The sequence below is a fragment of the Mus caroli genome, unplaced genomic scaffold, assembly GCF_978045245.1.
Source record: "Mus caroli unplaced genomic scaffold, Mus_caroli_1 scaffold_17, whole genome shotgun sequence".
NCBI classification, from domain to species: domain Eukaryota; kingdom Metazoa; phylum Chordata; class Mammalia; order Rodentia; family Muridae; genus Mus; species Mus caroli.
The window spans coordinates 45,999,758-46,025,572 of record NW_028227272.1 but is presented as its reverse complement, the minus strand read 5'-3'; the positions used below and the strand labels follow the sequence as shown (position 1 = coordinate 46,025,572).

Here is a 25,815-nt window from a genome sequence, read left to right as displayed (position 1 = left end):
GTGGGTAGGGAAGTGGGGGGCGCTATGGGGGGCTTTTGGGATAGCATTGGAAATGTAATTGAGGAAAATATGTAATTAAAAAATAAATAAATAAAATGCAGTCAAGTAAAAAAAAAACAAAACAAAAAAAAAAACCAAAAAAAAAAAAAAATTCCCATTGGATATAACAGTGACTCTATTGTGTTCTCCTACCTATGACATCAACATAGCTCTAAAGAGTAAAGGCCTTAAATTATCTAATATCTCTCTCTACCTCCCTCCTTCCCTCCCTTTCTCTATCCTTCCCTCTTTCTCTTCCTTTTTCCCTCCCTCCTTTTTCTCCCTTCCTCCCTCCCCCCTTTCAATCCCTGTCTCCCTCTCGCTACCCCCCACAGACACTTAACCTTGCCAAATCATTTTATTCACTGCAAATTCTCATCCTGTTTTTGATCTCAAAAAAAAAAAAAAAAGTTGGCATTTATTCTAATCTCATTGGTTATACAAGTGTTCAAATTTCCTGTTGTGGGATGAATAAACTGTGGTCTGAAAGTACTAAGAGACTTACAAAAAAGTATTCTTAATTCACTGGGAACTATTTGTCTTGTAATAGAATAAATCAGTCTAGTACTTACTCCGAAGTTCTTGATTTCCAGACAGAATTTGATAAAAGATATGGTAGTTCCTCTCTCCGGGCTGCTGATAAACCACTCGAGATTTTTCAAGAAAATCTAAGAAATGGATAAAGATTCATATTTTGACAAACTTGCAAAACTTAGAAGAAAAGCAACCCTGCTATTATCCCACCTACCTTCTTGGAGCACCAAATACACCCATTCATACACTCACCTCCGGATGTGCAGAATTATCACAATAACTTCCCAGTGTTCATCTAAGCAGATCTCCTAACCCAACAGCTTTTACTCTTATCTCCCCAGACTTTACTCTTTTCTTTAATTTTTCACTTTTATTCAATATCCTATATTTCTGTCTTTCATTGGTTACTTACAGATCTGAATATCTGCAAATGACAGTGTCCCTCTTGCATCAAAATGTATCCGGATGAGTTTTCCCTAAGTAAAAACAGAACACAGGTTCCCTGCTGAGCAGTTGCAAAGGCCTCATTATGTGCATAATCCTCAAAGTGACTACATACCCCAAAGATTGACAAATAAAAAGCAAGATTTTTTTGAAATGAGATAGATGAGATAATGTCTAGAGCATCTTTTCTCAACCTGTGGTTAGTGACCCCTTTAAGGGTTGAACGACCTTTTCACAGAGGTTGCATATCAGGTATCCTGTGTATCAGGTATTTACATTATGATTCATAACAGTTGCAAAATTAAAGTCATGAAGTAGCAACAAAAAATAATTTTATAGATGGGAGTCACCATGACATGGACAGCAGTATCAAAGTGTTGCATCATTAAAAAGGTAGAGAACCTGGGCCAGAGGGAACTACGATTGATTAGCAAGATTGCAGCAGTTTCTAGTGCCACAACTCCTAGTTTCTGCATGTATGTTTTATGTGCACTGTAGAATCTGTGAGAACCTCAGTGCTCCTATTTGGAAAGGAAGAAAGAGTATTTTCTCAGCATGCTCATTCAGTATTCAATGGCTGTCTGCCATGATCTAGGAAACTCCTGAGAAATTAAAGAAGAAAGAAAGAAAGAAAGAAAGAAAGAAAGAAAGAAAGAAAGAAAGAAAGAAAGAAAGAAAGAAAGACAGACAATGTTCCTGACCCTAATGATGTATTCAAGGGGAACATTTTGGAGTGTTTTTGTATCAAAATAAGAGCCACTTTTGCTGTAGTTTAGGAAGTAAAAGGGGGGCGGGAGGTTATAAACCAAGACTGGGAGATAAACAAAAAGGCAAGGGGTTCTTCTTTATTAAAGCCTAAAAGAAGACTCTATTGAAGCATAAAGGCTTCCCAAGACTGCCAGTATCATGACAAAATGCCAGGTACAATAGCAGCCACGTTTTATGGGATGAGAGTGAAAATTGAAGGTTGGCTCAGGTCCTTCCTTGCCAGGAAGGCACCACAGCAAAACATCATGCCAGGGGGTAAACAGTGGCTGAAACAGGGGACTGAGCTAGCATACTGTCTGCTACACAGACAATTGTACACATGCCTTTATGCACACATAGTTGTGGAAAGCAAATATGGATGCACCTAGTATTAATATTGAAAACCTATCTGGATGCCTTCGATTTATTGAATGTCCTTTTGTCTTTTTCCTCCCACTTTACAAAATCTTTCATTTTCTCTGCTTCTTCCTGTCCCTATTCTTCCAACTTTATCCTAGTTTTCTTTATTCTTCATCTCTCTGTTTCTTGTTCACTCCTTAATTTCCTCTTTTCTCCCCTCTCCTGCCCTTCCCATTCCTTTATCTTATTTGATTTTATTTCTTATTCTCTCTCTCTCTCTCTCTCTCTCTCTCTCTCTCTCTCTCTCTCTCTCTCTCTCTCTCTCTCTCTCTCTCTTCCCCCACACCCGGGATTCATCTTAGGATCTTACACATACCAGGCAAGTGCCTACTATTTAGCTATCTCCCCAACCTTTAATCTTTTCTTTAATTTTTCACTTTTCTTCAGTATCCTATATTCCTGTCTTTCATATTTCATAAAACATGCACCAATATCTTAACAAAATCTTTAAAGTAGCAATTGGTTAATGTGAAAGTGTGTGCTAATAAATATAATCATTAATGTTTTATCACTAGGCTTTGGTCAGAAGCTAGGTAATTTTTAAAAGTAAGCTTAGATAGTCAAACATGAAGCTTCCTCCAGTCTTCCTTAACTTATACAGTGGATCCCTGCCACTCATTCTTGGTACAAAATAGATCTATGATACTTGATTTCTAAATCCAAATATTTTCCTCCATAATAAGATTTATAGTTATCAAAAACACATTGGAACATACTGTTCAATAAAAAAAATTCCTGTTAAAGTTGTAAATATGCAGTAAGAAAGAGTTCATAAACAAGAGCAAAAAGAATACTTAACAGAATCAGAAAGTGACTACAAAATTGACTTCAGTATCCAGGAAACTAAGAAGAAACAATTTCAAATCTGTAAAATATACAAAACACTATTATAATTCACTAGATGGGCTTCTCTACTACCAACGTAAAGAAATGTGATTTAAGATAACTACATTCCTCCTGAATGTATTATTCCAAACAGAAGATACATAGACAAAGGCAGCTTGGTCTCAGCTGTACCTATTAAGACATTTTGAGTGATGTAACACTATGTCAGAATATAATCAAAAACCTTCTTCTAGAATTCTGTTACCAATACACTCAGACATGAATTCTGTGAGAGCCTAAAAGTTATAAGTTCTGAGGTGCTAAGTTGATACTTACAAAACGCGAAGAGTTGTCATTTTTCTGAGTTTTGGCATTTCCAAATGCTTCTAAGAGAGGATTCATTTGTACAATTTGATCTTCTAAATTCCCCTAAAAATCATGGAAAAGAAGCACAGCTGGTTAAGTTCACTAAAACAGACTCCCCTAATGCATATCCAGCCCCATCCCTGACCTAATAACTAGTGACCTATAGTTTGCAAAAAAAAAAAAAAAAAGTTTATAAAGCACTACTTTGGGATATAAAATTTAGAAAAATAGAAGCCGGACACTGAGGAGTTCTGACTCAACAAGAATTACAGGAAGGACAGGTTCCCATCAGATATAGCGAGACCAGGGAACACTTGAGTTAATCATCTGGCAGGAGGCAAGCATAAGAATAGAAGCAACAGAAACCAAGGTTACTTGGCATCATTGAAACCCAATTCTCCCACCATAGCAAGTCATGAATACAACACCAGAGCAGAAAAGCAAGATATGGATCTAAAGTCACTTCTCATGATGATGATGGAGGATTTTAAGAAGGACATAAATAACTCCCTTAAAGAAATACAGGAGAACACAGGGAAACAGGTAGAAGCCCTTAAAGAGGAAACATAAAAACCCCTTAAAGAATTACAAGAAAACAAAACCAAAGAGGTGAAGGAATTGAACAACACCATCCAGGATCTAAAAGTGGAAGTAGAAACAATAAAGAAATCATAAAGAGAGACAACTCTGGAGATAAAAAAGCTAGGAAAGAAATCAGGAGCCATAGATGCAAGCATCACCAACAGAATACAAGACATAGAAGAGAGAATCTCAGGTACAGAAGATACCATAGAAAACATTGACACAACCATCAAAGAAAAAGCAAAATGCAAAAAGACCCTAACCCAACACATCCAGGAAATCCAGGACACAATGAGAAGACCAACCCTAAGGACAATAGGTATAGAAGAGAGTGAAGATTTCCAACTTAAAAGACCAGTATATATCTTCAACAAAATTATAGAAGATAACTTCCCTAACCTAAAGAAAGAAATGGCCATGAACATACAAGAAGCCTACAGAATTCCAAATAGATAGGACCAGAAAAGAAATTTCTCCTGTCACATAATAATCAAAACACCAAATGCACAAAACAAAGAATGAATATTAAAAGCAATGAGGAAAAAAAGTCAAGTAACATATACAGGCAGACCTATCAGAATTACACGAGACTTCTCACCAGAGACAATGAAAGGAGAAGATCCTGGGCAGATGTCATACAGACACTAAGAGAACACAAATGCCAGCCCAGGCTACTATACCCAGCAAAACTCTCAGTTACCATAGATGGAAAAAAACAAGGTATTCCATGACAAAACCAAATTTACACAATATCTTTCCATGAATCCAGCCCTTCAAAGGCTAATAAATGGAAAACTCCAACAGAAGGAAAGAAAGTACACCCTACAAAAAGCAAAAAAGTAAACTTTCAACAAACCTAAAAGAAGATAGCCATATGAGCAGTATTCCAACTTTAACAGCAAAAATTACAGAAAAACAGAAAACACCAATTACTTTTCCCTAATATCGCTTAATATCAATGGACTCAATTCCCCAATAAAAAGACATAGACTAACAGACGGGTTACATAAACAGGACCCAACATTTTGCTGCATACAGGAAATGCACCTCATGGCAAAGACAGACACTACCTCAGAGTAAAAGGCTGGAAAACAATTTTCCAAGCAATTGGACCCAAGAAACAAGCTTATCAAAAAAGATAAGGAGAGACACTTCATACTCATCAAAGGTAAAAATCTACCAAGATGAACTCTCAATTCTGAACATCTATGCTCCAAATGCAAGGGTATCCACATTCATAAAGGAAACTTTAATAAAGCTCAAAGCACACATTGCACCGCTCACAATAATGGTGGGAGAATTCAACACCCCACTCTCATTAATGAACAGATCATGGAAACAGAAACTAAACAGAGATACATGGAAACTAATCAAAGTTATGAAACAAATGGATTTTACAGATATCTACAGAACATTTTATCCTAAAACAGAAGGATATAGCTTCTTCTCAGTACCTTGACCTTCTCCAAAATTGAACATATAATTGGTCACAAATAGACCTCAACAGATACAAAAATATTGAAATAATCCCATGCATCCTATCAGATAACCACTGACTAAGGCTGATCTTCAATAACAACATAAATAATAGAAAGCCCACATATACATGGAAGCTGAACAACACTCTACTCAACAATAACTTGGTCAAGGAAGAAATAAAGAGAAAAATTAAAGACATTTTAGAGTTTAATGAAAATGAAACCAAAACATGCCCAAACTTATGAGACACAATGAAAGCAGTGCTAAAAGAAAAACTCATAGAGCTGAGGTCCTCCAGAAGAAACTAGAGAGAGCATACACTAGCAGCCTGACAGCACACCTGAAAGCTCTGGGACAAAAAGAAGCAAATTCACCCAATAGGAGTAGACTGCAAGAAATAATCAAACTTAGGGCTGAAATCAACCAAGTGGAAACAAAAAGAACTATACAAAGAATCAGCTACACCAGGAACTTATTCTTCGACAAAAATCAACAAAATAGATAAACCCTTAGCCAGACTAACTAGAGGGCACAGCAACAGTATCATAAATAACAAAATCAGAAACAAAAAGGGAGACATAACAAAAGAAACAGGAAATCGAAAAAATCATCAGATCCTACTACAAAAGCCTATATGCAACAAAACTGGAAAACCTGAATGAAATGGACAATTTCCTAGACAGATATCAGGTACCAAAGTTAAATCAGGATCAGATTAACAATCTGAAATAGAAACAATTATTAATAGTCTACCAAAAAAAAAAAGTCCTGGTCCAGATGGGTTTAGTGCAGAATGCTATCAGAACTTCAAAGAACACCTAATACCAATACTCCTCAAAATATTCCACAAAATAAAAACAGAAGGAACACTATCCAATTCATTCTATGAAGCCACAATTACTCTGATACCTAAACCACACAAAGACCCAACAAAGATAGAGAACTTCAGACCAAATTCCCTTATGAATATCGATGCAAAAATACTCAATAAAATTCTCACAAACCAAATTCAAGAACACATTAAAATGATCATCCATCATAATCAAGTAGACTTCATCCCAGGGATGCAGAGATGGTTCAATATACGAGAATCCATCAAAGTAATCCACTATATAAAGAAACTCAAAGAAAAAAACATATGATCATCTCATTAGATGCTGAGAAAGCATTTGACAAAATTCAACACCCCTTCATGCTAAAAGTCTTGGAAGGATCAAGAATTAAAGGGCCATACCTAAACGTAGTAAAAGCAATATACAGCAAGCCAGTAGCCAGCATCAAACTAAATGAGAGAAACTTGAAGCAACTGCACTAAAATCAGGGACTAGACAAGGTTACCCACTCTCTCTCCGTAGCTATTTAATATAGTACTCAAAGTTCCAGCCAAAGCAATTGGACAGCAAAAGGAGATCAAAGGGACACAAATTGGTAAGGAAGAAGTCAAAATATAACTATTTGCAGATGATATGATAGTATACTTAAGTGAACCCAAAAATTCCACCACCAGATAACTCCTAAACCTGATAAACAACTTCAGTGAAGTAACTGGATATAAAATTAACTCAAAAAAATCAGTGGCCTTTCTCTACATAAAGGATAAACAGGCTGATAAAGAAATTAGGGAAACAACACCCTTCACAATAGTCACAAGCAACAAAAATACCTTGGTGTGCTTCTAAGTAAGCAAGTAAAAGCATGATAAAGAACTTCAAGTTTCTGAAGAAAAAAATCAAAGATCTCAGAAGATGGAAAGATCTCCCATGCACATGGATTGGCAGGACTAATATAGTATAAATGGCTATCCTGCCGAAAGCAATCTACAGAATCAATGCAATCTCCATCAAAATTCCAACTCAATTTTTCACAGAGTTAGAAAGAGTAATTTACAAATTCATCTGGAATAAAAAAAAAAAACCTAGGATAGTGAAAACTATTCTCAACAATAAAAGAACTTCTGATGGAATCACCATCCCTGACCTGAAGCTGTACTACACAGCAATTGTGATAAAAAAAAAAAAAAAAAAAAAAAAAAAAAAAAAAAAACACCTGCATTGTATTGGTACAGTGACAGACAGGTACATTAATGGAATAGAACTGAAGACCCAGAAATGAACCCACACACCTATGATCACTTGCTATTTGACAAAGTACTTAATAACATCCAGTGGAAAAAAAGATAGCATTTTCAACAAAAGGTGCTGGCTCAACTGGTGGCTAGCATGTAGAAGAATGCAAATAAATTCATTCTTATCTCCTTGTACAAAGCTCAAGTCCAAATGGATCAAGGTCCTTCACATAAAACCAGATACACTTAAACTTATAGAGGAGAAAGTGGGGAAGAACCTCAGACATATGGGCACAGGGGAAAAATTCCTGAACAGAACACCAATGTCTTTTGTTTTAAGAACAAGAATTGACAAATGGGACCTCATAAAATTGAAAAGCTTCTATAAGGCAAAGGACACTGTCAATAAGACAAAAAAGCAACCAATGGATTGGGAAAAGATCTTTACCAATAGTACATCTGATAGAGGGCTAATACCCAATATATACAAATAACTCAAAAGTTAGACTCCAGAGAACCAAATAACTCTGTAAAAATAAGGGGGAGGTACAGAGCTAAACAAAGAATTCTCAGCTGAAGAATACCAAATGGCTGAGAAGCACCTACAGAAATGTTCAACATCCTTAGTCATCAGGGAAATGCAAGTCAAAACAACCCTGAAATTCTATCTCACACCAGTAAGAATGGTTTAGATCAAAAACTCAGGTAACAGCAGATATGAGCACAGATGTGGAGAAAGAGGAACACTCCTCCATTGCTGGTGGCCTTGCAAGCTGGTACAACCACTCTGGAAATCAGCTTGGCGGTTCCTCAGAAAATTAGACATATTACTACCTGAAGACCCAGCAGTACCACTGCTGGACATATACACAGAAGATGCTCCAACATGTAGTAAGGACACATGTACATAGCAGCCTTATTTAAAATAGCCAGAAACTGGGAAGAACCCAGATATCCCTCAACAGAGGAATGGATACAGAAAATGTGGTACATTATACAGTGGAGTACTACTCAGCTATTAAAAACAATGACTTCATGAAATTCTTTGGCAAATGGATGAATTTAGAAAATATCATCCTGAATGAAGTAACCCAATCACAAAAGAACACACATGCACTCACTGATAAGTGGATATTAGCCCAGAAGCTCGGAATACCCACGATACAATTTACAGATCACATGAAGTTCAAGTAGAAGGAAGACCAAAGTGTGGGTACTTCAGTTCTTCTTAGAAGGGGGAACAAAATATCCATGGAAGGAGTTACAGATACAAAGTATGCAACAGAGACTGAAGAAAAGGCCATCCAGAGACTGCCCTACCTAGGTACCTATCCCATATACAGTCATCAAACCCAGACACTATTGTGGATGCCAACAAGTGCTTGCTGACAGAAGCCTGATATAGCTGTCTCCTGAGAGGATCTACCAGTGTCTGACAAATAGAGTGGTGGATGTTCTCAGCCAACCATTGGACTGAGCACAGGGTCCCCAATAAAGGAGCTAGAGAAAGGACACAAAGAGCTGAGGGTTTGCAGCCCCACAGGAGGAACAACAATATGAATCAACTAATACCCCCAGAGCTACCAGGGACTAAACCACTAACTAAATAGTACACATGGAGGGACTCATGGCTTCAGCTGCATATGTAGCAGAGGATGGCATTGTTGGTCATTAATGGGAGAAAAGGTCCTTGGTCCTGTGAAGGCTCTATGCCCCAGTGTAGGGGAATGCTTAGGCCAGGAAGCAGGAATAGGTGGGTTGGTGATCCAGGGAGGGAATAGGGGGTTTTTGGAGGGGAAATCAGGTGGCAAGGGGATAACATTGAAATCTAAATAAAGAAAATGACTAATAAGTAAAAAAGAAGTCAGCAAAAATAAATAAATAAATAAATAAATAAATAAATAAATAAGTCATGTGACTAGCTATTTCACGTGCCTGGCACCTTGACTTCCTCAAAATGACTACAACCTAGAATTATAAGCCAAATCCATTCCTCCCTAAGTTACTTTAGTCAGAGTACTTTATCACACAAACAAGAAGTGACATTAAGAGACCATGGCTAAAATCATTTAATAGAGAAGGTAAAGCTTTGAGACAATGTTGCATGATTAAAGTTGAGGATTTTTAATTGGGCACTTGAGGTCTGATAAAGGAGTTTAGGCAAAGAAAGCCATCTTTCATAGATAGATAGATAGATAGATAGACAGACAGACAGACAGACAGACAGACAGACAGACAGACAGACAGATAGATAGATAGATAGATAGATAGATAGATAGATAGATAGATAGATAGATAGATAGATTTGGTGTGTGTGTGTGTGTGTGTGTGTGTGTCTAACATAGCATTGTAGCTAAAGATATTTAGAAATATTTTTATCAGAAGAGGACATTGAAGGCTATGGTCCCTTAGTGTAAGGTTTGGTCCTGAAGGAATATTAACCAGAGGGGCAAACAAAATAAGACTCATCCAGTAATTATTCTTTGAAGCAAATGAAAAATGTGTGCTTTTGGTTTGGTTTAGAATGCTCTGTTGACACACTCAGGCAGAATCTGGCTCTGGGTTTCCATATTTTTGTGGTGGAATAAACGTGAAGTGCATTCATAGGCTCATGTATTTAGAAATGTGATCCTAAGCTAGTTATGCTGTTTCAGTTTGCTGTAAATCCTTCAATCTGAGCCACTATTGGCCGACCTTAATATTTTATAGCCTTATCTTGGCTCCAGTTCCTGTTGGTTTCCTGCTTCCTGAGTATGACTACAATAATTCAATGTGACTAGCAAGCCTTCTGCTCCTGGTACTTCCTCCATCACTTGTCGATCATGCTGATCATGCTGAACATGTGTGTGTGTGTGTGTGTGTGTGTGTGTGTGTACATATATGTATATATGTATATATATGAGTATGTATCTTCTCAAATGGTATGGCAGAAAAAAATTTCTTTTCTTAAATTGCAGGATCAGATATTTTGTCACAGAATGAGAAAAGTAATTACTACAGTTTTGCTAATTGTTTTATGGTTCTTTCCTCCTCTGTATTCCCCATACTGGTCACGGAAGAGGTTCCATGTCTCAGTAGATGAGGCCAACTCACCTTTCATGGTTTTATGGACACTTACCAGCTTTTTCTTAGGCTCACTTATGGCTGCCATGGTGGCAAAATACTGAATGATCAGTTTGGTGTTCACTGTCTTTCCAGAACCAGATTCTCCTCTGTGATTTGAAGTTGAAAACAGTTAACTGCTTCTGATGATCAATGTAATGAACATTAGCTAATTCTGATCATACCCAGCCTCCTTTCTTAGAAAATGACTTGTCAATCACTGCAACAGGAAGCTGTGCCTTACTTTTCTCCTTTCCCTTTGACAATCAACTACATTTGCTCAAGCCTGCCTTTAGGTAAATGGAATTCAGATGCCAGTAATTGCTATTTGAAAAGAGCATAGATTTAAATTTGAACTAGCCACTTAGCTCTAAGATTCTAAAACCTATCATTCCCTTTAAGATAACAAAAACCAACAGAGAATCAATAACACAACATCTCATTACCCCTTGAGTCTTAGTCACCTGCTCACAATAACATGCCCACTTGGTGTTCTTTCCATCAAAATGAGCCTTCAATAAGTAAATCTGAAGGCTGCATGTATTACTATATGCACTGTGCCATGGCTACTCAAAGCAGCAAGTTACCTGTTTCATGGGCATACTCTATGGACATTCAGCCTCTCTGCTTAATTAGTGAGCATAGAGACCATTGAAGTTGATTATTTCCAAGACTGAAGGGCTCTTCCCTGAGAAGGAACTAAACTAGCTTGTGCAATACGGTTTATAAGGAGTCTCTTTAAATGACGGAGGCAGACTTCCTTATATCATATTTACAGAACTCTCCAAAGCAGTATGGCTATTGCGGAGTATCTTTTCCTACCTGAAATGCATTTTTTAATCTAAAGATTAAACAAGTGAAATTTGACAAACTTAAGTTTTACTCTCAGTGAACTATAAGTATCAATTTCCAATGAAACTTCACATAGGGCAAAAAGAAAAATGAAACAAATACATACGTGAAGACTATAGACTGGTTCTCTCCATCTACAAAAAAAGAAAAGGAGGAAGATGTTGGGATAAGTTTATACTTGAAGCTTATATGCTGGCATGAATTTATTAACAATTTTCTTAGTAATAGTTTCAACTTAGAAAAAAGGAGAAGGATCTGTTTCATCTATACTTGCAAACCCCTCATTTTAAAAAATACAGTATAAAACAGATATCCCTATTTTACTAGTCTCATGGACATATTAATTCTAGGCCTATTTCCTAGCTCTAAATATAAAGAGTAACTAACCAATGGTTGACATTTTTAGCCTTTGAAGAATCATCACATAGTAACAGCTATAGAATAGCTTCTGTGTCAGACGGTATAGCAGATGCTTGGTGTAATGAGAGCAGACATCTGCAGGGGGCATTATCTGGGCCAGCCTCCAGCCCCAGTACTACAAATGCATTCTTTCACTCTGAAGTACAAGCTAATTGTCCCTGTAACCATAGGAGGCCCATACTATGTTGCCTGCATTTTATCTGGAAGGAAACAGAGGCTTCAAGAGATGAGGCAGCTGTGAGGCCATGCTCTGTTACAATGCCTAAGTATCCTTCAGTGACATGGAGAAAACTTGGATCAGAGATTCTCCCTTTTCATTTTGTAGGGCATCTACTTACTGCAAAGCATATCCTGAAAGGCACGATTGGCCACAGCAAAGATGTGAGGGGGAACCTCGGATCGCCTCTTCCCTTTATAGGCAGCCATGACCTCTTTCTGATACACAGGGAGCCACTTGTAAGGGTTTATAGCCACACAGAAGATGCCTGAATATGTCTGAGGAGAGATCAGAGTGGATTTCAGAAAATAGGCTAGGAACACTCCCAGGTATGTCAGGGCTTCCCTGTCATGTAATGCTGGCTTGACTATTTGCTTGTAAGAGACCGTGGAAGATTAGAGATTGGAATTCTTGTAAAGAAGTGATTTCTAACAGAAGCCATCAGATCTGGGTTAAGCTGACATCAAGACGTCGTATTGCCTCTCGATCTCTGGGAGATGAACTAACTGCTAAAACATCTGACACGTGTAAATCTCTTCTTTAAAAGATTTTTATTTTTATGTGTATGAGCATTTGCCTGCATGCGTGTATGAATGTGCATAACGATATGTGCCTGGTTGCCTGCAGAAGCCAAAAGAGGATACTAGATTTCCTTAAGCTGGAGGTATAGATGGCCATGAGCTTCCATATTGTTACTGGAAACTAAACCTGGCTCTTCTACAAAATCTGCAAGTGTTCTTCACCTCTGAGCCATTTCTCTAGCTCCCACATATAACTCTTGAAGAGAGACTGAGGAAAAACCAATACAATGAATACCAGTAGCTAAGAAGTCTGAAGAGACCAGAAAGCCTTTTCTTCTAGCACTTTCACAAGAAGTACAACAGCAGTGCTTTCTCTTTATTTGAGATGAATGTCCTTCAGGACTTTATGTGAACTGAAACTGCTTTAAAGTACCCAGGAGAGAAGGTCAGAGGGCCAGGAGAATTAGTGGGAAAATGCAGCTGGGGGTGGAATGGGGAACCTCTAGAAAGTCCCAGAGACCTGGGATGTGAGAGGTTCCCAGGACTCAATGGGGGTGACTTTAGCCAAAATGCCCAACAGTGCAGAGATGGAACCTGAAGAGACCACCTCCAGTAGGTAGACAGGATCTCCAGTGGAAGGATGGTGTCACCCACACATCTTTAAAATTTTTGACCCAGAACTTTTTCTATATAAAGGAAATGAAGGGACAAAAATGGAGCAGATCCAATGACCAGCACAACTTGGGATCCATCCCATGCTCAGGCACCAAACTCTGACACTATTACTGATCTCAAGTTGTCCTTGCAGACAGGAGCCTAGATGGCTGTCCTCTGAGAGGCTCCACCAGCAGCTGACCAAGACAAATTCAGGCACTTACAGCCAACCATCGGACTGATGTTGGGACCCCTGTGGTAGAGTTAGGGGAAGGATTGAAGAGCTGAAGGGGATGACAACCCCCTAGGAAGAACAACAGTATCAACTAGTATGAAACCCTCTGAGCTCCCAGAGACTAAGCCTCCAACCAAAGAGTATACATGGGCTTGTCTGTGGCCGCTGGCACATGTGTAGCAGAGGAATGCCTTGTCTGGCCTCAGTGAGAGAGGATGGGGCTAATCCTGTTTAAAAAAACAAACAAACAAACAAAAAAACAAAAAACAAAAAAACAAAAGAAAACTTGATGACCCAGGGAAGGAGGATGTTGGTGGGGACTGAGGTGAGGATGGGTATATGGGTGGGTGATGGGTGGGGGAAGCACCCTCTAAGAGGCAAAGGAGAGGGGGTTGGATGAAGAATTCCAGGGGGGACCAGAAAGGGGGCAACCTTTGAAATATAAATAAGTGATTTAATAATGAAAACACTTTAAAAAGTACCCAGTCAGTGTCAATTTTGTTGAGAGACAAATCTTCAGCGAACCTGAAACAGTCTTCTGGTAAGTCAGATAGTTGAAGACTAGGATGGTTGCCTGCCACAGTCTTGGATCCCTATGGCCACTACCTCAGCCTGTTCTCAGTGTTGCTTCTAATGCATCAGTTTGGAAAAAAGAGGAGGAACCAACCATCTGGAACTTAGTGACTAATATGGTTTCCCAAGTACTGGTGAATTACTGCTCTACTTAATTTGTTTAAATGTAATCCTTCAACTTTTATGTGTAGTCAAATATTAATAACCCATTTTCTTATAGAAAGGTAACATCAAGGAGCTTAACAAGACTGGAAACATGGAGAGAAGAGAAAGCCATCTTCACCTAGGACTGCATAGACTTTCTCAGCAGCATGGACAGGCTGTCACTGAAGAAGATAGTCACATCTTCTCCTAGGGGCTTGCTGTAGTGTCCTTCTAAGAATAAGTGTCTTTCACAGTGTCAGGACAAGCTTTTGGACCTCTATGCATAAAGCAGTACATATATACACATGAATACAAATTCAAGCCTGTATTTAACAAATTCTTCTCTATATCTGGACTTACCAGTGTTCCAGGCCCATAAATGGAGCATTTTTATCTTTCGTTTGTTTGTTTGCTTGCTTGCTTGCTTTCTGAGACAGCGTCTCTCTCCATAGCCCTAGCTGTCTGGAAATGTACAATGTGGACTAGGATGGGCAGAAATTCACAACAACCCATGTGCCTTTACCTCTCAAGTGCCAGGATTAAAAATGTGTACCACCACACCCAGCCTTTTTATCTTTTTCATTAATTTACTTAATATACAAGGGTTCATTGAGTACTGAATAGAAAAATCAAGCATTCCTTCAAAGGGCACATATGGCAACAACTGTGACATGGATGCAAAGAAGACACTCAGCTGTTGTTTCCTGAAAACTCTGACACAGAATGACATGGAAGATGCCCAATGACTATCTAGCTTTCTCTAGACAGATAGGAATGTGAGCATGTGATATAGATTTATCCATTCCTAGTGCTAGCGTATTTGTGTAAGAATACACAAATGTCATGTATATGAATACAAGCATGTCCTGGGTTTATCTTTGTACAAAACTACACTAATAAATAACTGAGCTGGCACGTGGAATCTACTATATCAGTTCCTAAGCTTCATACTTTCTTTTTTTTTATGTTTTTTAAAATTAGATATTTTCTTCATTTACATTTAAAATGCTATCCCCTTTCCTAGTTTCCTCTCCAAAAGTCCCCTATACCCTCCCCCTCCCTGCTTCCTAACCCACCCACTCCTGCTTCCTGGTCCTGGCATTCCCCTGTACTGGGGCATATAATCTTTGCAAGACCAAGGGCCTCTCCTTCCATTGATGGCCGACTAGGCCATCCTCTGCTACATATGCAACTAGAGACACAAGCTCTACGAAGTACTGGTTCGTTCATATTGTTGTTCCTCCTATAGGGTTGCAGACCCCTTTAGCTCCTTGGGTACTTTCTCCATCCATTCAAATTAGTGTGGCATTCTCTGAGAAATGGCATGCATGCTGACAAGATGAAACTAAAGAGTAGGTTGAGTGACTTCTGAATAAATGTTCATATGAGGATATTATAACTAAATGTAAAATATCACTGAAGGAAGTTGAGGCAGCTAATACAAGTTCCAACCTGAGATTTTTTTTCTGGTAAAATCTATATACATACATAGATCATCCAATGGCCATATCGCCTCCTCAGGGTGTGCAGTACAGATGCTTCATTGAGGTAAAGCAGCATTGACAGATCTTCTATCATTTCAAGCTCTGCAGGGTTCATCTGTTGAAGTTTGTCCTCCTTAATTCTCATACTCTGAAAAGAACAGAAAAAGAAAGGGTATGTTCTTAGCAGTATAAGGTAGCACACACCTTTAATCCCAGTACTGCAGAGGCAGAGGCAGGAGGAGTTTCTATGAATTCAAGACCAGCCTGGTCTACATAGTGTTAGTGATCTCAGGATAACCAGAGCTACATAAAGAGATCTTGTCTCAACACACAAGCAAAGATCTATTCTTCTATCTCCCCTATGAATATATGTTTGTATATGCTTTTGAAAAGACTATTCAAAGTAGACAAACAACCATACACGTTATGGTTTTCAAGGCTGTTACACATTGAATCCTTCGTGTTTTCCCAAAGACTCATATGCTAAATGCCCACTACTATGGAAAGGTTGTAAAACCTTTAAAAGTTGTGGCCGAGGGCTGGTGAGATGGCTCAGTGGGTAAGAGCACCCGACTGCTCTTCCAAAGGTCCAGAGTTCAAATCCCAGCAACCACATGGTGGCTCACAACCATCCGCAACGAGATCTGGCGCCCTCTTCTGGAATGTCTGAAGACAGCTACAGTGTACTTACATATAATAAATAAATAAATCTTTAAAAAAAAAAAAATTGTGGCCGAGAGAGACTCTTGGGTGATTGGGAACATGACCTTGTAGAGTTGTAGGTACTGAAGGTACTGTAGGGTCCCAGCTCCCACTGCACACTCTTGTCTACAGACCATACAGTGGTAGGTTTATGACTGTGGGTGCTCTCACCATAATGTACTGCCCTGGTCCTGCCCCACTCCAAGTGACTCCTACTATAGAATCAGTACACTTTGAACTGTAATCCAGATCAGAACCTTAGGAACTTTTAGGTAACGGATGCTACCGTTTGGAATATAGTTTGGGAATCTCCCCCAATAGTACATATTTTGGAAACTTGATTTTCAGGAGGACAAAATAGAGAGGTGGTAGGGGACACAGAAGAGGTCCAACCTAAAGAAGGTTTGTTTAGGACACTGGGAATCTGCACTTGGGTGGACTTAGGTAGTAGTTCTCTTCTGGCTGTCAGTTCTCAAGAAAAGATTGCTTAAAAAATACATTTGGTTTTCCATTTCCTCAGTCTCTGTTCCATACCCTGTGACTGTGTTTCTTGTGTGGCCTCAGTGGGAGAAAAAGCATCTAGCATTGCAGTCACTTGAAGTGCCAGGCAGGGGATATGGTGGAGGGGGAAACCCACTCTCTCAGAGGAGAAAGGGAGCGGGAGGGGAGGGGGAGAGGGAAGGATTGTGGGAGCAGTGAGTGGGGAGGAGTCAGTGAGCAGAATGTAAATTGAGTACATAAAGACAAACATAAAATTAAGAAAATGAAATGAAAAGAAAGGGAGAAAGGGAGAAAGAGAGAAAGAAAGAAAGAAAGAAAGAGAGAGAGAGAGAGAGAAAGAAAGAAAGACATTTGGCCAGCTTCTTTGTTCCATATCTTGCTATGTGATGCCTCTCTTATGTACACACTCCCACTATATAGTTGCCACCTTCCATTAAGATTCTCAGCACAGCTAAGCTGACGCTGAGAACATGTTTAGAGTTGTAAATAATTAAACTCATGTTACGGTTTGAAAAAGAAAAAAAAGAAGAAGGTTATTTTGAAGAATTAGTCTCTGGTTAGCAGCACTATTGAGAGGTCATTTGGTTACGAGGGTATCATTTCACCAGTACATTGCTCTCTGGAGGAGTTCTGAGCTGGTTGTACTATAGCTAGTAGAGCCTAGCTTAGAAACATTGAATATGAATATATGACTTGAAAGTATATATTTTCTCTATATACTATTAGTCTCTTTGCTTCCTGGGTGTTGCGTGGTAAACAGCTTTCCTCTGCCATCTAAGCCTTTATTTAGCCTAGCTGGACATTACCTATCTCTTGGTTATTCTGATATGATGTCATTCTATTAACATCATCTTTTTTCTAATAAAAAAAATGAAAGTACTAGAAATTAAACTTAAGTCTTCATGCATCATAGGCAAGAGCTCCATCCCCATTCTGCCTTTTCATTGATGTTGCACACAGCTAGATTCAGCACTTGGGAGACAGAAGGATCATATCATGAGCTTGAGGTCATTCTAGAAAACATAGAGTAACACTGGGTACCAAGAAAAAATAAGCAGATGCTCACATCTATGGTTCCAGATTTCTATCTCCAGAAGATGTTCCAACTGGTAAGAAGGACACATGCTCCACTATGTTCATAGCAGCCTTATTTATAATAGCCAGAAGCTAGAAAGAACCCAGATGTCCCTCAACAGAGGAATGGATACAGAAAATGTGCTACATTTACACAATGGAGTACTACTCACCTATTAAAAAATGAATTTGTGAAATTCCTAGGCAAATGGATGGACCTGGAGGGCATCATCCTGAGTGAAGTAACCCAATCACAAAAGAACTCACATGATATGTACTCACTGATATGTGGATATTAGCCCAGAAACTTAGGATACCCTAGATATAAGATACAATTTGCAAAACACATGAAACTCAAGAAGAACGAAGACCAAAGTGTGGACACTTTGCCCCTTCTTAAAATTGGGAACAAAACACCCATGGAAGGAATTACAGAGACAAAGTTTGGAGCTGAGACGACAGGATGGACCATCTAGAGACTGCCATACCCGGGGATCCATCCCATAATCAACCTCCAAACGTTGAAATCATTGCATACACTAGCAAGATTTTGCTGAAAGGACCCTGATATAGCAGTCTCTTGTGAGGCTATGCCGGGGCCTAACAAACACAGAAGTGGATGCTCACAGTCAGCTATTGGATGGATCACAGGGCCCCCAATGGAGGAGCTAGAGAAAGTACCCAAGGAGTTAAAGGGGTCTGCAACCCTATAGGTGTAACAACAATATGAACTAACCAGTACCCCTCGAGCTCGTGTCTCTAGCTGCATATGTATCAGAAGATGGCCTAGTCAGCCATCATTGGAAAGAGAAGCCCATTGGTCTTGCAAATTTTATATGCCTCAGTATAGGGGAACGCCAGAGCCAAGAAGTGTGAGTGGGTGGGTAGGGGAGTAGAGGGGAGGGTATGGGGGACTTTTGGGATAGCATTGGAAATGTAAATGAAGAAAATACCTAAAAAAAAAAAAATAAGCAGCAGAAGTTACTGGAAGGGAGGAAGGGAAGAAGGAAAGAAGAAGTAGACGGGCACGGGGGAAAAAGAAGGAACTTAAAATATTAACAAAACATGAAGTCCAGAGTTTAGATTTTTCACTATAACCACCTTATTTAGATTCATTCAAAGTCTTTGATGGTAAGGGAAAGAGTACGTGAGTGAGGTCTCCAGGTGTATCAGCAGCATCCCTTACCCTAGCTAGGTGTGTTGTATTAGAGAAGGATATACTTAGTGACTCGATTAGGCAGAGAGCACAGACATCCCTAGGAGGAAAAGGCTGGTTTTACCTCTCCATCTCTAGTCTCTACAATTACTTGTCCATCACCACCGCTTTCTTTAACCTCAGCCTCAATATAAGCATTCTTCCCATCGGGAACCCAGCATTTCTTCTTCCCTAGAGAGAAAAGATGGGTTATAACCACAGCACTCAAGGGCATCTTCAATGATCGCTTTCATACCAACTAGTGTTGTTTCTACCAAGTCTTGGAGCTATCAATATAGGTCAAAAAGTTATATAAACACACACACATATATATATAAAATGAATGCTAACCATGACTGTTTACTCATACATGCTTGTAAAGAAACAAGATAAATCACCGCAAACAGATGTCTGCCAGCCTCGTGGGCCCCTAGGTTATAAGAAAACTGTCTACCTAATTCACCTTCCCCATCCTACCATAATACTGGACCCCTGGATACTCTCCTGGTCATTCTACTCTCTCCCAGATTCCCTCAAAAGGCTCATTCCAAAATGATCTATTTATATCTGTGGAAAACTGTATGTTAATGGATTTGTCCTTAAGGGTTTCTTTATATTATATTTAAATCTTTGAATGAAAGTCTGTTAAGAGAAGGACATGCTAAATTGAATAGATTGAAGGAGAATATTCATTATTTTGTTATATAATAAAATTGATTTAAATTTCCCATCATATATTATTTTTCCTTCTGCTGTCCCCTTAGTCAGTGCTTTATCACTAAGTAAAGAAGTCTTTCATAAAAGTAACCCATAAAATACTTAAGGTGAAATAAGTTAGAAGTCCTATGAATACAAGAAAAAAACTTCTCTAGGTTCATTTAAATACTTACCAAATTGGTGTCCACCTTGGGCAATTTGCCATTTAAGATGAATAGGAAATATGTTCTTCAAAGAAAATGAGTCTTAGCATTCTATAAGAGAGGTCCTCAGACAAACAGGAAAAGGGGCGAGGGGAGGGCATTGATGAAAATTACATTCGACCATGATGCTAACAGGAGTGACAACTAGGTTACTGCCACCACCTCTAAAATATGAGTTACCAATGTTTCAGGTATTGTAGTGCTGCAGGATAGGTGGACCTTACCAGATGCTTTCCCTAAAGGTGGGTTGTGGGTCATGCTGATGAAGAGTATACAAAGAGGAAATGAACTGGGCACCACTCTCCTCTTCTCCCTCCATTCTTGTCTCTGCATAGAAACGCATTGCTCACTATTTTCCTACTGTGATAATTTACAATGCACTGCTTTCTCCCTTTCCCTAACTACAAACAATTCTCCCCTGAAAACTGCGTGGTAAGCAGATGTGAAAATCCCTTGTAACTCAGTTCTCATTGTCTTTCTGCTTTTTTATGCTTTTGAATACTGGTTTTTGTGTTGTACTTATTATTTTACTCCTTTTTAAGAATCACTGATGTTCTTATCTTAGTATGTGAAAATACATTTGATTTTTAAAATTACTTCCTTAGCATATTAAAGGTTGTGAATTTCAAAACATATTATTACTTAAAAGAAATTTGATGATTCTGTCTTTCTGTCTTTCTGTTTTTGTCCTCCCCACCTCTTACTGTCTTTCCCTGTCACGTCCTGTCTGTCTGTCTGTCTCTGAACTTGGGAAGAAAAATAAGACTTGTGCACGGTGCCAACATATTCATAGCTAATTGTGAGCAGTGATTAGGCTAATGACTCTAAAAATCAAATTACCAGCCTCCTAAATTAATTTTACTCCATTATTTCCTGCTTCCTTTAACAAGTGCTTAGCTTCTCTATTCTCTCCTGTGTTTCTCTCAATAGGGCTCACCTACCACCCCATGTTAGGCTCTTTGTTTCATCATTCAGGAAACAGTGGGAGTGAAGAATTTTCAGAAGTCTTTCCCAGAGACACAGTCCATAGCAGCAACTTTTCTTTTAAAAAAAATACAATAGATGAAATGAGTCAACTTTTAATTATTTCTGCCCATCAATAATGCAGACAGCAGATAAAGATGTCACTGCATTTGAAATGGGTCATCTAGACTTTAGTACCGGTCTTGCTACTAAGGAGCTGTCTAGCAACCATTTCACCTTATGGAGTCTTGGTTTTCTCATCTATAAATGAAGGGTATTTTCCCCAAATTATTTCCTTTGGGCTAACCATCTCTAATTATAGATCTCATACAATATGAAGATGGTCAACATTTAATTGAAAAAAAATTGAGATGTATAAAAAAAATTTTAAACACTAAAACCAACCAAAAGAAGCTCAGAAGTGACCAATGTTGTTTCTCTGTATCATTTCTTACGGGGCTCTGTTCTATGATATGACAGAAAATTAGGGTTAGATTATATTCAAACTTATAGTCATCTTAAATAAAAACTTAACCTCTTCTAGGATTAAATTATTGGTTTGGCTTTGGAGTGTCATTCTTTTAATGTTCACCTTGAAAACCACTGGTCTTCTTCCCTATCATCCAGCACTCCTGGTTTTCTTTTCTGGGTATCATTACACTACTTTAAACTTATTTTCAAGCTTATAACACTATTTGGTCCTAACAGCAATGAAGGAAAGTAGGCAGGACAAGTGGTTTTGTTTATCTAACTTTGGCGGGTGAACAAAAGAACACTCAGTAAAGCAGGATGCTTTATTCTACTGATAAAGTAATAGATGATCACAAACATGGAATTGAAATCCAAGTTGGCCAAATACTCATTATTAAATTGTTTCCATTTGGCCTGAGTTCTAAATACAAACCCTACTGTCACCTAGCCCAGAGAGATTAAGAACTTTTGGTAATTTGTTTTTAAAATATTTGCTGCCAGTGAATGTCTATAAAGAAGGATTGTATGTTTAAAAATTTATCAAGATTATATTGATTGCTCTATTTTAAGCAGTCATTTATAGTGTTGACTCTATAGATGAAATTATTGCTACTGTGTTGGCCCAATTTTAATTTTTTTTCTCCCTGGTAGCACTATTACCACCTCGTCTTAGTTGCCTAACTGCCTGTGAAATGCCTCCGCATGGCCACTTCTGAACACTTTGGGGAGTTTTCTGTTATTCTATTTGATCTGAAGGGTTATAATTAGCTACTTTGAAATGCAATCTCACTAATGAAATACAAGGACAGGAAACTGGGAGCTGACTCAGGGCTGGTAGGTCTGTGACGGAAATACAATTTCCTTCATAATTGGCTTGTATTATAATTGGTCACATTAAATTCTAATGTTGACTAATTCTGGGTACCAGAACAATGTTCAGTTTTTATAGTGCACTGTTAAATAATTTTGGAATTAAGACATGTAGGTGACCTGATGCCAAACCACACTGTGAATCTGACTTCCAAATCTCCAATTAGCTGAAATTTAGAGAATGATCATGCAGTCCAGAAATATAAAAAAGAATGAGGGTGAAGGTTAAATTTATTTGGAAATTCTAATGTAGAACTTGGCCTTTTTATTTGAAGCTAAATCCTCATTAACCTTTGGCCTTGCTTGAAGCACAAAGAAATTGTGAATTCCAGTTTCAGTCTCCTAACTGTTCTTTCTTTTACTTTGGCTGAGAAACCCTGCTGACCTGTGCCAAAAGACCAGGTTCCAACAGCAGGAATGTCTGTAGACATAGACAAGCTCTCACCTCCAGCCTTGCAGCCAAACATCATTTCCTTCCTTCACAGTATACAGAGAAACCAACTTTCAGCCAAGCCACAGACCTCTCACTGCTAAAATATGTACTCACTGATAATTAATGGGTTTCTAAGGAATCCTTGACATGTGGCAACACCTAGAAGAGACTACTAGTCTCAGGGCTACATCAATGTAGTGTGGGCCTGGGAGTCCTCCCAGCTACTTTTCCTAGTCTTAGAAATTTCTCTTCCCAGCCTGGACATGTTGATGGCTTTAATTGTTCCTAGACTGATAGCAATGGCACACCATTTAAATAGGTTAGTCTCCAGAACTGATGGTTCATAGCAATCAAGCAAATAGTTCTGCCATCTTGAAGTAATAATATGAACTCAAGGCAACAGCTTCCACAAAGTCTTACCATCAAAGGCTGGTGGCTGGAACAGAGGGTCAGCTTTATTTCTTCTGAGGAAGGCTGTGGCATCTCCAAACTCAGACAGATCCATCATTCTTAAACTATTCACTGGGGGATGATGGAGGGCAGGGGAATGTAGGACTGCAGGTAATGTGAAAGGGTTTGTTCTGCAAAAAGATATGAGGAGAAAAATAATTGAGGCACTTGTTCTAAAATGATTAATCATTCATTATATACCAAAGAATGCTTCTTCTGTGTCTGTGTCATGGCACAATTGATCTCAAGAACATCTTAGTCCATCAAGGCAGGCCATTCATTCAGCATTGAAGGCTCAGTGCCTAGAGTCAAAAACATTCTTTCAGGAATCTATGAAAATGTGTAGACTGACTTTAAATGTCAGAAGAAAAATATAAATAAAATATTGATGATGTATAATAATCATGGCCCAGCTTTTCTTTATCTTTATACCAACAAAATTTCAAAACCAAATTTTAATATTTTTGTAGAGGAAATGCCTCAAGAATGACAAAGTTTCTGAGTCTGATAGAAGTCAAATTATAACCTTGGGCCACAGAATTCTGACTTCGGCAAGGGGCAAAATCGATGAAATTGACAAATGTCAAGTTGCAGACACTAGACCTCTTGATATGAATGGAGGATAGATTCTAACTGCCTCTAGGTATATCAAATATTATACATAGAATAAGATGACAAAGGAGGGAAGTTATTCAGATTTGTTTTCAGTGTGAGTATAAACTAATAAAAATGTCACTCAGAGATGACTATCTGGGTCAGATAGTTTACAAAACCAGAGGTTGGTAGACACTGGGGGAGTGACAAAGAAGCAGAGAGAAAGCAAGAGCTGGAAGTGGGAAGGAGGTTGGGGTGAGAGGATAGAGCAAGTATGAGTGAAAATGTTTACTGAGTCAAGAAATATTTGGCAAGACTAAATTGCCAGGCCAATAAGTCAGCCTAAAGTCTGTGGATTCCTTCATCTTTAATCATGGTTATACTATAGGCAATTTTTATAGAGAAATCACCCACCATAGAATGAGGAGCAGCAAGGTCAGAATGAAGGAGGCTGGAAGGAGACTAAGTAATAGGAAGAGGTGTACTCATTAAGACAAAACCCCCAACTCATGTCCTGAGCAGATGTTTTCGATGGGGTTGCTTTATACTTGCAAATATTTTTGCTCTCTACATTCTAACGCACACTCCTTCTCTCCATCCTTTCCTGACACTCAAATGGAAGAGTCCCTCCCTTGACCTTGGTTTTCTGATTTCCCAAAAGTAGAACCCTTGGTGTCATGTCTGATTCTTCCTCTCTACTTGTCTGTACTCAATGAATCACGACATTGTATTCTTTCAACAGTTATCAAATCCTTATCCACTTTTATTTGGGGCAGCTTAGATTACCACAGTGCCTATCCATTCTCTGAGAAGTGCCTGGCCTTACTAATGGGCTAGATGTAGCTATGTCTGTAATGCAGTCTGTGTATCTATGCCAAGATGATTGGATAATGCTTGAGTACATGTTCCAAATGGAGAGCCAGAACATTTCCAAGAGTGTAGATTTGGAACTTAGGTGCCACACTAAGACAAAATCCTGCTTGAATGGAGAAATACAAATTTTAGGGTTGAGGTTGACACTCCAATGTGATTATCAGTGTCACATGTGTTCTAATCTAGAGGTATTGGTAAGGAGGAAGTCACAATACTGAGGAGAAGCAACACACAAGAGTAAGGAAAAAAAATGAGAGGTAGCTTTCCTATCAAGGAAACCTAGTGAGACTTAGATTCAGTTCTTGGTTTTACTTCCTGTAAATTCAACAAACTCTCAATAAACTCCTTTTTAAGCCTCAATTTAAGTGATCCTGAGTGTGTTTCTCTTATTTCCTATCAAAATACCATTAAATAAAGTAATTGTCACACTTCCTTGTTCTCATTTTCTGTCCTAAATAATGTAGGACATTTATAGGAGTCAGTACATTGTCTGATACATATAAATATCCATCATTATTACCAATAATTATTTTGTAAACAGCAAGATGCCTCGGTGTGTGGTAGGGGTACTTGCTTACATCCCTGACAACTGACAACCTGAGTTTGATCCCTGAGGCCCACATAATGGAAGAAGAGACTATACTTCTTTAAGTTGTTCTCTAGCTTCCACAGAGATCAGGTCTACACACACACACACACACACACACACACACACAGAGAGAGAGAGAGAGAGAGAGAGAGGTACACACATGCACACACAATAAAAATTTACAATATTAATTAATCAATTAATTAATCTTGTTCAATAGACATTTGTGCACTTTCTGAGTGCTATGTTAAATCTGTGAGAGTATCTTTACTTCCTAAATTATTTTGTGGATCTAAGATACATAAAATCATTAACAGGATAGTAGCAAAGATTGGTGTTTCGGTTTCTTTTCTGTTATTGTAACTGCATATACCACAAACCTGTAGAGTGTAAATACATATTTACTTAGTTTGTGGTTCTGAATATATGGAAATTTAAGGACATGATGTCATCATCATTAGCATCCAGTATGGGCCT

General features: G+C 38.5%; 1 protein-coding gene across 1 annotated transcript in view; it reads right to left on the bottom strand.

The window, feature by feature from the left end:
- The window catches only part of Myh15 (myosin heavy chain 15), a 167,664-nt gene extending 144,327 nt beyond the window's left edge, over positions 1 to 23,337 (bottom strand). The window contains exons 1-9 of the mRNA XM_021185004.3: positions 23,253 to 23,337; positions 19,261 to 19,367; positions 15,708 to 15,851; positions 12,214 to 12,370; positions 11,562 to 11,589; positions 10,620 to 10,713; positions 3,346 to 3,438; positions 986 to 1,049; positions 612 to 707 (exon numbers count right to left, since the gene is read on the bottom strand). Coding sequence (XP_021040663.2) covers positions 612 to 707; positions 986 to 1,049; positions 3,346 to 3,438; positions 10,620 to 10,713; positions 11,562 to 11,589; positions 12,214 to 12,370; positions 15,708 to 15,851; positions 19,261 to 19,367; positions 23,253 to 23,337 — 868 coding nt within the window. The remainder of the gene's footprint in view (positions 1 to 611; positions 708 to 985; positions 1,050 to 3,345; positions 3,439 to 10,619; positions 10,714 to 11,561; positions 11,590 to 12,213; positions 12,371 to 15,707; positions 15,852 to 19,260; positions 19,368 to 23,252) is intronic.
- Positions 23,338 to 25,815: the final 2,478 nt, after the last annotated feature.